General features: G+C 44.3%; 1 protein-coding gene across 2 annotated transcripts in view; it reads right to left on the bottom strand.

Annotated features, from left to right (window-relative positions):
- Positions 1–1,844: 1,844 nt before the first annotated feature.
- Glra1 (glycine receptor alpha 1) overlaps positions 1,845–16,217 on the bottom strand; it is a 103,687-nt gene continuing 89,314 nt past the window's right edge. Inside the window, exons 8-9 of one of the 2 annotated variants that reach the window (XM_074058542.1) lie at positions 9,269–9,415; positions 1,845–2,156 (exon numbers count right to left, since the gene is read on the bottom strand). In XM_074058542.1, coding sequence (XP_073914643.1) covers positions 1,845–2,156; positions 9,269–9,415 — 459 coding nt within the window. The remainder of the gene's footprint in view (positions 2,157–9,268; positions 9,416–16,217) is intronic. The other variant, XM_074058541.1, reaches the window with a different exon arrangement.

Raw genomic sequence — 16,217 nt, 5'->3', positions numbered from 1 at the left:
TGGACTGGGTGTTAACATCTCTGCCATTCAAACCTCAGAGCCCAATCCTTTTTTTGCCTGCATAGTGCATTTTCTTTACCCGAATCCCTGGAGATCTTTGTCTTGGCCTGCCTTTTCGTGCCTTATAGGCATTAGCTACTGTGCCATAGGAATGGGAGAGAATTCCCTAGGGAAGGTGCTTTAGGGACACTTAGGCTCTCAGGGTTTCACCTCTTCATACCACTCCTCCTTCATCCTGCCCCAAGTTGGGTGTGCTCTAAGGACACAAACAAAACCTCTAACCTCAGTACAAATTGACTGTCAGCTCTCTCTCACCATTCTACCTACAACTTTGCTTCAAAGCCAAGACAGTAAAGTGCAAAGAAAGGAATGCAACCCCAGCTTTCTGGCCATGGCCCAAAGCAGGGCAGTGAAGCAGACATTGGTGCCATCATATCAGACAACATGGGCAGAGGCCCGAGTCTCTACCTGCAGACTGCCATCCATGTCCTTCAGCAGGACTCCCTCCCCCAACTCAGTTCATCTCCTAAAGGACTCCTGTCCTGTTTCTCCAGAGTACCCTAGCTATCTTGGGACAATTCTGGCACTTCACAGTTAGAAGTTGTCTAATTTTGCCAAATATTAAAGCTAAACAAAGCACCTAAAAAAAGATTTATAAAAATATCATGGGGTCACTCCCAAACTTCCCACATTCTCTATGACAATGAAATGTCAAAATATGATGAACAGACTTTCTTAACTTTACCATTTCCCACCCTTACATCTGCAGCAATCTCAGTACTTCCCTATGAATCTTACAACTTCACCCTGTGGAATCCTGGATAATCTGTTTCATCCGACTGGCCCCACCTTCCCCAACACACACTCACTTGCAATTCCAAAGAGACTCTCCAAAAAAATATACATTTGAAAAAAGTACATCTGTTTACACTCAATCTATCTGCATATTATTTCTGGAGATTATTACTTTTTAACCATAAAAAGATTGCATATTGGCAAGATAATGAGGAAACCATGGCAGCCATTTCTGGGGAGTGGTGGAGCACAGAAGTGAGAGGGCTTACAGGGGAACAGCATGGTGCCAGCCAGCCTTGAGACACTGGGACTGGATTCTCAGTCCCTGGCCTCTGCAATGTCCCATCTCTTTAGCCAATGCCTTCTCTGCTCTCCACCTTACCCCAGCTCCACCACCCAGGCCCAGGCTGCATTACCCTCTTGAAGCAGAGGCCCAATGGCTTTTTGGCATGTGTGCACTTGGACCAGTTTGAAGCTAGGTATGGCATTTGGAGGATGTAATGTAGGACTCACCAGAGCAAGCTTATTTGTGACTGTTTCCACTCTGGGAAAAATTGTTCATCACTTCTGTGACTCTAAAAATTTAAGCAGTTACTAGGCTGATAGATTAAGAAACACATCTTTTGTTCTTGGGGGGTTTTGCATTAATGTTAAGCATGAATATATATCATATATTACATTGCTTTCCTTTTGCTCCGGGGCAGGCAGCATTCTCCTCCAAATGGGAAAATTACACAGCCTGTAGACTCCAATTTTGAAAGTTGTGATTCCCCAACTCCCCACCCCCCCGCCCTCACCCTACCCCTTCCAAGTGGCCCTCGGTTCCTATGGTAGAAAAGTCCCCCCACCCCTCCCCGCCCACCCGAGGTTAAATAGATAGCGCCACATTGGAAACCCATGCACTGCTGCATTTTGCTATTGCACATACTGCAGAGAAGGAGACTGGTGTGCGCGCCCCTCCCTCTCTTCCCCTGCTCCTCCTCAGGCTCCCTGACCCCTGTGCTCTTCCCACTCCGCCCTCTCCCAGCCTCCCCCACTCCCCAGAGGCTTCACTGGTTGTGGACATCCTCTCTGCGGACAATCTTGTAGATGATCCAGTAGAACATGTTGAAGATGAGGAAGGCCATGGGGAAGCCAATTCGAGATATTTTGTCGATCTTCTTGGCTCTTTGGATGAAGAGTTTTCGCATCTCCTCCGGGGACTTAGACGGTGCAGGAGGAGGGTTGGTGGTGGTGTTATTGGCGCCCTTGACTGAGATGCCATCCTTCGCCTGCAGACATGCTGGGCCCATCCCATAGGCGGAGAAGTTGAAGCGGCCATCTCCAGCCTCATCCTCCTGGAACAGATTCAACATGGGGCTCTACTTAAAATAAGACAGGAGCTGGGCACCCTCCCTGCAAGGCACTCCCCAGGGGGGCCAGGCCACGCCCATGCTTTCCAGGCTGCACTGTCATTGGTTGCTCAAGGCTTTCTGGCTGGCTGGCTGGGGAGATGTGCCTTATAGAGAGGGGCGCCTCTTGCTGAAACAGAAGCAAACCAGGGGATAGGAATGTGGTTTAGATTCCACAGATCTGCCCTGTCACTTTGCTGGCAATGTGACCACAGGCAAATCAGTTTCTTCTGTTAGTCTCCAAGGGCTTCTTTTTTTTTCATTTCATTTCTTCCTGCATGTGGAGAACCCACTACCCTCAAGGCTGTTTGGCCACCAGAGGTTCTCATTGAGTCACTACTCAGGGTTGTCCTGGATTTGGGTTAGACAATCAGAGGATAGTTTGTTGAGATCCCCTGCTTTGCCTCTGTTGCCTCCTTGCCCTCTTTCTCCACCCCTTTATGGCCCAGGAGGGAGCAAGAACTCTGGTCTCCATCTCTTTCACAAGCCAGGGATGCTACTGCTTCTTTCTGCCTTGTGTTCCCACAGCCCCGGAAACTGTCACCTCAGATAGACCTTTGGATTCTCATGATGTTCTCATTCAAGACCCTTCATCATCTGACTCCAACTTACCTTTTTGGAGCCCCCCCACCCCCCACATGTGCTTTGCACCCCGGCCAGCTTTGTTGGACTTTTCCTCCTGTGCAAAATGCCTGCTGCCCTTGTCCTTCTGGTCAATCCCCTCAGGTCAATGTGATGGGAACCATGCACTGCTGCCTGCTCCCTTTATGTCCTGCTTTGTCATCATTCCCTGTGTGCGCCATGGTGGCACTGGAAGTCCAGGAGTTTTATTGATTCATTGTGTGACTCTGGGGAGTTTTATCAGCTCGGATTGCCCTCCTAGATATTGAGAGTTTTTAGGTGGGAATCCTGGCTTTTGCTTGTTTCTGCCCAAGACAGTGCCAGTGGAGAATAAGAAATTCAGTAAAAGCTAGGTGCTGGTGGCTCATGCTTGTAATCCTAACTATTTGGGAGACTGAAATCAGGAGGATTGTGGTTTGAGGCCAGCCCAGGTGAACAGCTCGAGAGACCCCATCTCTAAAATAACCAGAGCAAAATGTACTAGTGATGTGGCTCGAAGCCCTGAGTTCAAATCCCAGTCCCACCAAAAAACCAAACCAAAACAAAAGAAATTCAGTACAGAATCTGATCTGCCAGTATCTCTCTTCTCTGCTGATGTCACCCTAAGACGGGCTACCATCTGGATATGTGACAACCTCTACTCTAGTCTCTCTACTGCCTCCAACCTGCCTGTCCCCCAGAAGGTGGTTAGAAAACAGATCTTACTTGTTATCTTTTGCTTGGAATTAAGGAAAAAAAATTCTTTCTGTCTTTTTTATTTTTTGATGATTTGAACTGGGGTTTGAACTTGGCTTCAAGCTTGCTAGGCAGACACTCAAGCACATGAGCCTTACCTCCAGGCCTACTTACAACTTTTTTTTTTTTATTTTTGCAGTACTGAAGTTTTGAACTCAGGGCCCCATGCTTGCTAGGTAGGCACTCTACCACTTGAGCCAATCTACCCTTTTTTTGTGATGGTTTTTTTTGAGATAGAGTCTCATGAACTTTTTACCTGGTCTGGCTTTGAACCACCATCCTCCTGATCTCTGCCTCCTGAGTAGCTAGGATTACAGGCATAAGCCACCAGCACCTGGCTTGCTTGGAACTTTTTAAAGGCCACCATTGACTTCAGGAAGATTAAAATCCTTAACATCGTAAACAAGGTCTCAGGTTCCTGGAATCTAACTTGCTTGCCTCATTTTATGCCATTTTTCTACACAGCATTCTGTGTTCCAGTTCGCTGAAGTAGTTCCATATGTTTGAAATTGTGATGCCTTTCCTCATAGGGCTGCTGTTCAAGTATCCTCTCTGCCTGAAGTATACTCCCAGCCTCGACTCCACTTTCTCTTACCTATTTCTTCCTCAAAACTCCTTCCTGAGCTCCCAAGGAGAGGCAAGCTGCCTTTGCTATGTGCTCTATAAATTCCCTCTTTTCTAAAAGCTCTGATCCAGGCTGGAACGTAGCTCAGTGGTAGAGTGCTCGCCTAGCTTGTGCGAGGCCCTGAGTTCCATCCCAGCACCAAAAAAGAAAAGACAAAATAAATAAATAAATAAATAAAACCTCTTATCCCATTGTATTGTGATTAATTCCATTTCTCCCATTAGACTCAGCTCCATGAAAACAGAGGCAAAGCCTGTCATGTTCTCTGCACTTCAAAACCAAAGGTATGAACATAGTTTCTGGCACATAGCTCAAAACTCAGTAAACATTTATATTTACCAATCCCAGCCTCCTTTATGTGTGCACTTTTGTTTGTTTGCTTGCTTGTTTTGGTGGGACTGGAGTTTGAACTCAGGCACTCTACTGCTTGAGCTGTACCTCTAGTCCATATTGCTCTGGTTATCTTAGAGATAGGAGTCTTGTGAACTATTTGTCTGGGCTGGCCTTGAACTGTGATTCTCCTGATATCAGCCTACCAAGTAGTTACGATTACAGGTGTGAACCACTAGCACGTGGCTCCTTTAGTGTGTGTGTGCGTGTGATTCTGGGGTTTGAACTCAGAGCCTTGCACTTACTAGGCAGTCACTCTATCACTTGAGCTATGCCCACCAGTCCTTTTTAAAAAAAACTTTTGTTTTGTTTTGTTTAAATGGGGTTGTATTTGTAATGCCAGGAGCATTTGAGACCTGTGATAAATGCTCAGGAGATAACTGGCAAATGAATGGGTTTGGCTCAGTACCTTCATTGAGGAAGTGGAGGAAAGAGGGTGGGCTACACACAGTACCTGGCAAATAGGTTCCCAACAAATATTTGTTTGTGAGCGAGACAACACTAGAGAGCTCAATGCCAGGGCCAAGGAGAGAAGTGGGCAGAAGCCAGCCAAATGACTGGACCCAGTACCTGCAGGGGGTTTAGATCTGACTCTGACATTTAAACATAAATTTGCCTTTACTGAGTGCTGAGATAGTTACAGGTGTTTCTTTCTGTGCTCCATTTATTCAGGACAATAACTTTCTGTGCAGTTTTGGGTGAATTATGCTCTGCCTCTCTCATCTGTTAAATACTGGAGTGGGATGAGCGGTGATTTGGACTGAAGGTCCCATCTAGCTAGAAGAAGATGGATTTCTCCTTGTATCTCTGAGAAGGAAAACTTTCCCAGGAAGCTCTGGAAAAAGGCTTACTATTCCTATCACAACCGGCAGGTGGCAGGGCACACATGCCCGTCAGCATCTGGAGCGGCTTGGGGGATGGAGAGAGGAACCTAGTCGTGCACTCCAGTTGCTAGTGCACCTGCTGAGTCCGGGGTTCATGGAGGTTTCCTGATAATGAGACCAGCCGGGGACTTGGCATACCGAATGCTTTCTTCCCAAAAAATGAGATAACATGGGAAAATGGTGAGAGTTGGGGAGCTTGGCCAACATCACAGGCTCTGAGAAATTTAGGCATGCATCTAGTTCCTCTCTGCTTGCCATCTGGGCTCCAGATCTCCTCTGCAAACTTCCTGCCATAGGAAGGTTGCTGCAGCCTGAGCTGCCACACCTCGGTGTACAAGCCACATCCAGACTGACTTACTCCAACTGAAGCTCTTCTGAATGGTGAGTCCAGTCCTATATCCTTGTTGCTTCTGACAGTTGGGCCAAATTCAGAGCCTTTATGAATGAGGTCACATTAATAGGCACTGTGTGAGTGATGAGGTGCGCTGGGGCCGAGAAGTGTCCCTGTGAGGGGATGTTGATGACCTACCTGGAGAATGCATTTTTTGTCTAAAGATACCAGCACAGGCGGGAATGCCTGGCAGTGTGAACAGCTGTTGAGAGTTTTCAAGTGAAATCAGAAGTGTGGTTCTTAAGTCCAGGCACCTTATTCCAGATTTTATTTATTTATTTATTTATTGAGACAGGGTCTTGCTATGTAGTTCAGACTGACCTCGGGCCTACTATGTAGTGGAGGCTGGCTTTGAACTCATGATCCTCCTACCTCAACCTCCTCAGTGCTGGAAGTACAGGCATGCACCATCATGCCCAACTTTATTCCAGATTATAAAAACTCTGCTGGTCATATTAAAGATGTTTGGATGCCAAATTTGGCCTGCTGGCTACTAGTTTTTGACTTCTGCCCTGGGATAAGCCTTAGTTCTTGTTTGAGAGTTTATAAATATAGGACCGTTTTTATCTGCCTCAGGCTAGCAACACTGATTAACAGATAAGCACTTATGGTGTATATTTAAGATTTCTAAAAGAATATTGGACTCTTGAGCACCTCCCCTGTTTGCCATCAGCCACTGGGGGTCCTGGTGACTTAGACGGCTCAGCTACGTGGAGGAATGAGTGAGAGTATCTCTAGATCTCTTCCAGAGGGAAATGAGCAGGAAAATCGGATCAAATCTGGAGAGTGGTCTTATTCGTACTCCATGTGGATGAAGAGGCTTTGTGTTTTCCTGTACTGTGTGAAACTGGCAGGTATTTGGGAGCAGGAGGGTAGAGGCAGGATTTGGAAGTATTACAGCTCTCCACAGTCCCCACTGCACGGGCTGTGTTCAACACTTGTCCATACAAATAGCAGCTTCTGGACCGTGCAGTGGTGGGGCACAAAGGCCTGGGACTAGTCACATATTTCAGACATAGTCTTCCCCCCAAAACTATTTCCAACAAACACCTAGCAGAGAGAAAGGCAAAATGCAGCTAGTCTATGGGGGGTGAGAATAAAAATAAATTCAGGGATAGTTGTGTTTGGTTAGTTTCTTGCTTAGATTATTTTTTTTTTTCTTAAGTGTCATGGAGGGCTGAGGTATCCAGGGGGCCAGTAAGGAAGAACCCAAATTCAGGATATCTTAGGAAGTTCTGTCTATCTTACTACACCCCCACAGGTTCCTTTCCAACACAGGCTTAGAAGGATGGTGATACCTCAACTCCCAGGGGCATCTTCAGTCTTGGAATGTCTGCTTCCTCCCTATGGTAAACTGCCAAAAGTTAATTGAATCAAGTCACTGATGTTTAAGAAACATACCAAAGGAAATCTGTGAATGTAATCATTTTAGTCCTTGGCACTTGTGTGTCAGGAACAAAATTTATAGCTACTTTGGCTGCCTCTGACAGTCCTCACCACAGCCTCCTTGTTAGGCCCATAGAGCCCTTTTTACAGATGGAGAAGCTGAGCCCAGAAAAAGGCTGGCTTGAAGCCACATTCAGAGAAAGCTAAGGAGACAAAGTCCTTCATCACAGCTCAATGTGTAGTGGGGAGACAGCAATTAAAACAGGAAATCTGAAGCTAGGACTTTGATATATCACAGGTGTGTGGTATGACCTGGCAGATCATAGTGTGTGGATCTTTGCCTGTCCTCATTTGTCACTTGAAAGATTTCAGAGAACTGCTCTGACTGAAGGCTTCCTCTTCACTCATTGGTTTGTTCAGCCCTCTGTTCACATGGTTAACAAACGCTTACTGCCTGTTCACTACATGCCAGGCATTTTGTCAGGTACCAGAGCAAACACAGACATGGCTTCCACCTAAGGAGCTCATGAGTCAGTGGAAGTGAAGGGTATTAAACAATCACATTACTAAACAGATAACTATAAATCAAGGTAAATGTTTAAAAAGATCGACTTTAAGTCCAGTGCTGTGGCTCGTGTCTGTTAACCTGGCTACACTGGAGATTGGGAGGATTGCTGTTTTGAGGCCAGCATGGGGACAAAGTTCATGAGACCCCATCTTGACCAACAGCTGGGTGTGGAGGTGCGCGTCTGTCATCCCAGCTATGTGGGAATTATAAATAGATGGATTGTGGCTCAGGCCAGCCTGGGCATAAAGGCAAGACCCCATTGCAAAAATAACTAAAGCAAAAAGGGGCTGGGGGCATGGCTCAAGTGGTAAAGCACCTGTCTAGGATACACTAGGCCCTGAGTTCAATCCCCAGTACCACCAAAAAAAAAAAGGACATGGCCGTTGTTAGTATACAGTGGCTTTGTCACATTAGAAGAAAGGAATTCCCTTCTCCAGGGTAAGAATTGTAATTCCTCCTCTGAGCTAGGACATGACTTAGGAAAGAGTACCTTCTTGGCTAGGGACTAAACGATACAACCTGCACAGTCAACCTCTAATAGTCTCGTATGAAAACCTTAATAAAGGACCTGCACTGTCACTGGGGTATCAGGAGAAGATGCTGCTGCTGAGAACTGGAAAGTGAGTGGATTATTGCAGAGCAAAGTGTGCTTGAGGAATCGAAGAAGAATCAGGTGTCTAAAGTCCCTTGTGTGAGGAACTGAGAAAAGAGCAGAGGGGAAAGAGGGTGAGAGGCGAGGACGAGGCTGGATGGGAATGTAGGTTCCCTGATCCCCAGAACAATGTAGGTATGGATAGGGTCACGGGAGTTTCTCCAGCAGGCTGTACACTCCCCACTGGCACTTGTTGGTTAATAGATGGTGACTTATGCCAAGTGTTTCTGTATTCAGTCTGTCAGACGTGAGGGAACTACTCTGGGGGATATCTTGCTTGGTGTCCCTTTTCTGAAGGCAGGAAACAAAGGTCCAGAGCCTGGACATTCAGTTTTCCTGTATTTCTTTGTACTGATTTTCAGGGTTGGCGTTGGAACCCAGGGTCTCAAGCTTGTGAGGCAAGTGCTCTACTCTAGCCATATCCCCAGCCCCAGACATTTGATTTTAAGATTCTGATTTTCTTCTGGAACCAAGCTCATTGAAATAATGTAACCTTGCAGAAAGAAAACCATTAACCATTTCCCAGCTTCCCACACTCTGGGCGTATAGCTGGTTATCACCCCGACTCAGCAGCGTTTCTCTGTTCCTTCTGTGTTAAGTGCACCCCAATTGTTTCTGCAAGGCTGCTGTGGCTCTAAGAGTGACAGCCTATGACCCAGCTAGGTCATTGTTTATGGGAGGGGACTCTAAGATTTCTAGGGCTTTCGTCCCTATTTCTTGCCTGCCTTACCCCATACAGATGGTGCAGTGAAGCGAGTACCACAGGGCTGCTTAGAACTCTTGCACTTGCCACCTGCTGTCCCTACTTATGCAGGGACACAAAGGCCTACCTTGTGATGTCTTCTCTTCCTCCTGAATCGGAGCAGCTCCTTGTGTTGCCGAGACACAAAGTTGACAGCAGCATATTCCAGCAGGGCCGAGAACACAAAAAGTAGGCAAACAGCCATCCAAATATCAATGGCTTTCACATAGGACACCTGAGTGGGGAAGGGAACAGGGAGGTGAGAGTGGAGGACAACCAGACACCACGCTTCCCCTACCTGAACGTCCACTCTCCGTGGTTCCATTCCTAAAATATCGAATGGGAAATTCCAGAAACAAACAGTTGATAAGTTAAATGACTTGTGCTCTGTTCTGAATCATGTGATGAAATCTTGCACCATCTTGCTCTGTCCTGGCCAGAATGTGAGTCATCCCTTTGCCTGGCTATTTATACTGCATACACTACCCACCTACATACAGGGTCTTGCAGCAATTTTGTGTGCATTTACTCAAGAAAACAGCTGAATATCTCAGAAAGCTTTGTAGCATTGTTTAAAACAGTTTTTTCAGGATATGATCTCATAGCATACCAGTTGCACATTTAAGGGGTACAATTTAATGGCTTTAATAATATTCAGTCAAATTTAGAACATTTTTATTATCTCAAAAAGAAACCTGGTGCCTTCACTTATTACTTCCCTTTTCCCAAGCCCTGAGCAACTACTAATCTTCTTCATGTTTCTATAGATTCTTTACATTCTATAGATTCATTTCATATAAATGCAATAATATAATATGTGGCCATTTATTTATTTTTGTGGTACTGGAGTTTGAACTCAGGGCCTACACCTTGACCTACTCTGCCAGCCCTTTTTCATGATGGGTTTATTTGAGATAGGGTCTGGAGAACTATTTGCCCAGGCTGTATTTGAACCACAAACCTCCTGATCTCTGCCTCCTGAGTAGCTAGGATTGCAGGAGTGAGCCACCAGCACCTGGCCTTGTGGCCTTTCATGATTGACTTCTTTCACTTAGCAGAATGTTTTTGAGGTTTATGCATATCGTAGCATGTATCAATATCTCACAATTTTTTGTGACTGAATAATAAATATTCCATTGTCTGGACATATAACATTTTGTTTATGCATTTATGGGGTGATGGATATTTAAGTTATGTCTACCTTTTGGCTGAATGAATAATGCTGCTATGAATATCTGTGTACAGGTTTCTGATGGACATAGTTTTTAATTTCCTTTGGGGTTTTATGGTATTTTAATTTGCCCTGTTCCCATCCTAACCTTTCCAGCTTGGTGGCCTTGAAAATCAGCAGCCTGGAAGCACAGAGAAAATCAACTACCAGGCAGGCAAAGGATGGAACAGGTCAGAGCTTCAACTTCTTCCAAGTTTCATTCCCAGGGAATCTCTATCCTAGGACAGGCTAGTAACCGTAAGAAGAAAGCAGCCATGGAACTCCACCCTCCTGAGCAAAAGCTCACTCCATGTTAAACTCCTCCTTGTCCATGCCCAGTGCCATCCGCGGACATCCCAAGTAATTGAAGTTGTAAATTCCTTTGCAGATGTAAGTTCTCCAAAAGACAAGGGAGTCTCTTAGACAGTTCAGACTGGAAAATGGTGCCTGCCTAGTAAAGGGAAATCTGTCCTCAATGTGACCTCTTAGATAAAGCCCTCTACTTGAGACCTTATGAATATAGGTTGCATTTCATACAAACAATTACAGATTTAGGAATCAGCATAAGCACATGTACAGAAGCTCCATGTTAGATAACAAGACCTTGTCAATCAGACCTGTCAATCACCCTTATCCTCTTCTGCAAAGATGTCCAGATTTCTCCCACCCTTTGCCCTTACAACCTTTAAATTGCCCTTTGAACAAAGATCTGGGCTTCTGTGCCATCTGGCCAGAGACCCCCACTCTCTCTTGTGCTATTTTCTTCTGTCTATATTTTCCTTTTCCTTTCAACAAAACTTTACTACTACTTTGCAATCTGCATCTCTGTCCAATTCTTTTTTTTTTTTTTTCTTTTTTGCGGTACTGGGGCTTGAACTCAGGGCCTACAACTTGAGCCACTCCACTAGCCCTTTTTTTGGTGAAGGGTTTTTGAGATAGGGTCTCTTGAAGTATTTGCCTGGGCTGGCTTCAAACCTTGATCCTTCCGATCTCTGCCTCCTGAGTTAGGATTACATGCGTGAGCCACTGGCGCCCAGCCAATTCTTTGTTCTAAAGACAAGTGAAACTGAGATCTTCTGAGCCCACCCATGGGTAACATCCTAGGTTATGACCTATTTTGTCATGCACTTAAAGATCCCACTCATTGCTCAGGAAAGCTACAGGGGTGAGCAGAGCCTGCCCAAGAGAGAGGACATGTGGAGAGCGAACAGCAAGGTCATAGTGATAGGGCTGCCCAAGTCTGCTGGAGCTCACATCACGACTCCATGTGCCCCATGCCTGACATTAATCTGCAGGATTTATTTATTTATTTAGAGACAGGGTCCTGCTATGTGGACCAGCTGGCATGGAACTCACAATCCTTCTGCCTCAGCCTCCCAAGTCCTGGAGTTACAGGCCCAGCACAGCAGTCTTTTATCTGGGGGGCATTTGTTGAAAACCATCAGTGGCAATTGCTGCCTGAGACAGTTGGGGTAAACACAACAGGCTAGCGAAAAAGCTTAAAGGAAAGCTGGGGTACAAGATACTCAGAGGGGCTTGGAAAAGCACTGACACTTTCCTGGTAATCTGTGAGCATGCTCTGAAGTCTTGAGAAGGCCTCAAGTTCTCACCTCTGGCTAACCTTAACACTCAGAGCAAGCAGGAAGAGAGGGCTAAGGCTGAGTGATGAAGATATGTTCCCCCTTCTGTGCCCCCACAGATGCCCCTCAGCAAAGGCTGGGAGACTTAGGGGTTGCAGGCATTTAAGGAAATCTCTGTCTAGCTTTTAGCTGACCAGGAAGCTAACTGCACAGACTTCAGTTATCCTACCCACTAGAGAATATATGGACTTTACAGAACTAGTTCAGAAAAGTTACAGAGCAAAGAATAACTACTACAGAGGGGGTAGAATCTGATTTACAGAATTGCCACCTTGTATTATGCAAAATGTCCAATTTTCAAGAAAAATTATAAGAAATGCAAAGAAATACAGAAAAATATGACCCATACACAGGAAAAATGTAGTCAAAAGAAGCTGTCTAAGATATTTTCTTTGAATTAATTATTTTAAAGATATTCAAGCAACTAAAGGAAATTGTCTCTAAATAACTAAAGGAAAATCTAAGAAAAATTCTCACTAATGGAGCATATTAATAGAGATAGAAATGATAAAAGAGAGCCCAAAGAAATGCTGAAGTTGAAAAGTAAAATAACTAAGTGAAATTTTACTAGAGGAGATCAATAGTAGATTTGAGCAGGCAAAAGAAAGAATTAGGGAATTTGAAGAATGAGCAGGTTTGAAATGATATGGTCCGAGGAACAGAGTGAAGAGAAAGGAACAGGCTCACGGGAAACTGTAACATGCACCAATGTACATTTAATAGGAATCCTCAAAAGAGACAGAAAGAATATTTGAAGAAATAATGGCTGAAAACTTGCAAAATTTGATGAAAAATACAAATCTATATATCCAAGAAGTTCTATGAACTCTAGAAAAAATAATCTCAAAGGGATCCACACCTAGACACATTATAATCAAACTGGTGGAAGACAAAGTCAGACCCTGAAACGGCAAAGAGGCCAGACATGGTGGTTTGTACCTGTGGTCCCAGGTACGTGGGAGGTGGAGATCAGGAAGATTGTGGTTCAAGTCTAGCCCTGACAAAAAATTAGTGAGATCCCATCTTAACAACAAGTCAGGTGTGGTGGCACACACCTGAGAGCCTGCCTACATGGGAGGCCATAGATATCCGATCATGGTTTGAGACTGGCCCTAAGCAAAAACACAAGACCCTACCTGAAAATGAAAACAAAAAGGGTAGAGGATGTGCCTCAGATGGTAGCAGCCTGCCTTGCAAGTGCAAGGCTCTGAGTTCATATGCTAGTACTGGCAAAAAAATTTTAAAAAGCACGAGAGACGTGACCCATCCCATACAAAGATCCCTTGATAAGAATAACAGCTGTGTTCGTGTTAGAAACCATGGGGTATAGAAGGCAATAATAGGACAGCATTTTCAAAATATTGAAAGAAAGAATTGTCAAGTTTTGTCATGAATTCTAGGGCTGGTCCCCCAGCACAACAATTAAAAAAAAAAAAAAAGAAAAGAATTCTAGGGCTGGGATGTAGCTCAGTAGTAGAGGATTTCCCTAGCATGTTTGAGTCCCTGGGTTCCATCCCCAGCACCACACCCCCGCCCCCCACCCCACATCTATATCCAGAATGAGTAAGTAACGGGTGGTGGAGTGGGTTGCAGGGGGTTAATTTGATGAAGGCATGACATATACAGGCCTGAAGCACTAAGTACCAAGTACTCCCTTGGACTATCAATATACACTTTAAAAAATGAAGGGCAGGAGGGAAAAATAGGTCTTTTCTGGGGGTGGGCACAATGGGAGGCATGGGGACACAAGGAAAGGAGGAATGAGGGTGAATATGGTGGGTATATTTTATACCCATATATGCAAATAAAAGAATAAAACCTGTTGAAATTATTCTAAGAAGGGGGAAATAGGGCAAACAATGGAGGGGGTAAATCTAACTAAGATATACTGTAAGCATATATGTAAATATCACAATGTATTCCCCTGTACAACTATTGTATGCTAACAAAAATTTTAAAAATCTATATCCAATAAAACAATTCTTTAAGAATGAAAAAGAAGATGACATTCCCAGATAAGCAGAAGTTCTAATAGCAGACCTGGCTTGAAAGAGATACTAAAAGGGAAGCAGTCCTTCAAACTAAAGTGAAGAGATGCTAGATGGTAACTCTAACTATAAAAAGAAGTAGACTAGGAATAAAGGTGTCTGCACAGGTATATAAACAAGATGATACAAATACAATTTTTGTAACTATTTTTCTTTTATTTGATTTAAAAGCTAGCTACACAAAGCAACAATTATAAATCTATGTGGTGGGGGTAAAATGAATAAAATTGTAATTTTTTTTGCAGTTCTGGGATTTGAACTCAGGGCCTACTCCTTGAGCAACTTCATGCACCCTTTTTGTGATGGGTTTTTTCAAGATAGGGTCTCACAAACTATTTGCCAGGGCTGGCTTTGAACCGTGATCCTCCTGATCGCTGCCTCCTGAGAAGCTAGGATTATAGGCGTGAGCCACCAGGCCCAGCTAAGATTTGGCTCTTAACTGCTCCCAGAAGCCCATGTGCTAAAGGCTTGGTTGCCCCTGTGGCACTATAGGGAGTGGTGGAAACTTTAGGAGGTGGTGCCTAATGGGAGGACGTTAGGCCATTTAGGACATGCTCTTGAAGGAGATTTTGGGACCCCAACCCCTTTCTCTGTTTCTCTCTTTGCTTCCTGACCATGTGAGGTGAGCAGCTTTGCTCCTCCATGTGTCCTCACCATGATGCTCTGCTTCATTTCTGGCCCCGAAACCATGGAGCCATGTGACCACAGACAGAAACCTCTGAAACCTTGAGTAAAATTAACCTTTCCTTCTCAGGTATTTTGTCACAGCAATGAAAATCCTACACACTCCCACATTCCTGAGCTGAAGCCCTCATCCTCAACGTGACCGTTTGGAGGGAGGACCTGTGGGATATGATAAAAGTTAAAGAAAGCATGGATGGGGCCCTCGGTCAACAGGGATTAGGAAAGAGTAGCCACCAGAGCTCTTTCTCCGCCATGTGGGGACACAGCAACAAGGCAGTCATTGCAAACCAGGAAGACAGCCCTCACCAGCAAATGAACAGTTGGCACTTCCAGTCTCTAGAACTACAAGAAAGAAATTTCTGTTGTAAACCACAAGTCTGGTATTTTGTTATAGCAGTCTAAATTATTATAATTAAGTTAGTATTAATCTGAACTAGATTGTTCTAAAGTAAGATGTGAATTGTAATCTCCAGGGCAAATCATTAAGAAAATAACATACATATATGTCTATGTACATAAAAATGTACATACATATATATGATAAGAGTGACAATGGAGTAAGATGCCATATTATTATTATTATTTTTTTTTTTTAAGTTTTTTTTTTTTTCTTTTTCCATTTTTCTTTTATTATTCATATGTGCATACAAGGCTTGGTTCATTTCTCCCCCCTGCCCCCACCCCCTCCCTTACCACCCACTCCACCCCCTCCCTCTCCCCCCCTCAATACCCAGCAGAAACTATTTTGCCCTTATTTCTAATTTTGTTGTAGAGAGAGTATAAGCAATAATAGGAAGGAACAAGGGTTTTTGCTGGTTGAGATAAGGATAGGTATACAGGGCATTGACTCACATTGATTTCCTGTGTGTGGGTGTTACCTTCTAGGTTAATTCTTCTTGATCTAAGCTTTTCTCTAGTACCTGTTCCCCTTTTCCTATTGGCCTCAGTTGCTTTAAGGTATCTGCTTTAGTTTCTCTGCGTTAAGGGCAACAAATGCTAGCTAGTTTTTTAGGTGTCTTACCTATCCTCACCCCTCCCTTGTGTGCTCTCGCTTTTATCATGTGCTCATAGTCCAATCCCCTTGTTGTGTTTGCTCTTGATCTAATGTCCGCATATGAGGGAGAACATACGATTTTTGGTCTTTTGAGCCAGGCTAACCTCACTCAGAATGATGTTCTCCAATTCCATCCATTTACCAGCGAATGATAACATTTCGTTCTTCTTCATGGCTGCATAAAATTCCATTGTGTATAGATACCACATTTTCTTAATCCATTCGTCAGTGCTGGGGCATCTTGGCTGTTTCCATAACTTGGCTATTGTGAATAGTGCCGCAATAAACATGGATGTGCAGGTGCCTCTGGAGTAACAGTCTTTTGGGTATATCCCCAAGAGTGGTATTGCTGGATCAAATGGTAGATCAATGTCCAGCTTTTTAAGTAGCCTCCAAATTTT

Source organism: Castor canadensis, chromosome 16, assembly GCF_047511655.1.
Source record: "Castor canadensis chromosome 16, mCasCan1.hap1v2, whole genome shotgun sequence".
In the NCBI taxonomy this organism is placed as follows: domain Eukaryota; kingdom Metazoa; phylum Chordata; class Mammalia; order Rodentia; family Castoridae; genus Castor; species Castor canadensis.
Note: the sequence above shows the minus strand (reverse complement) of the source record. Positions and strands in the feature narration are given on the sequence as shown.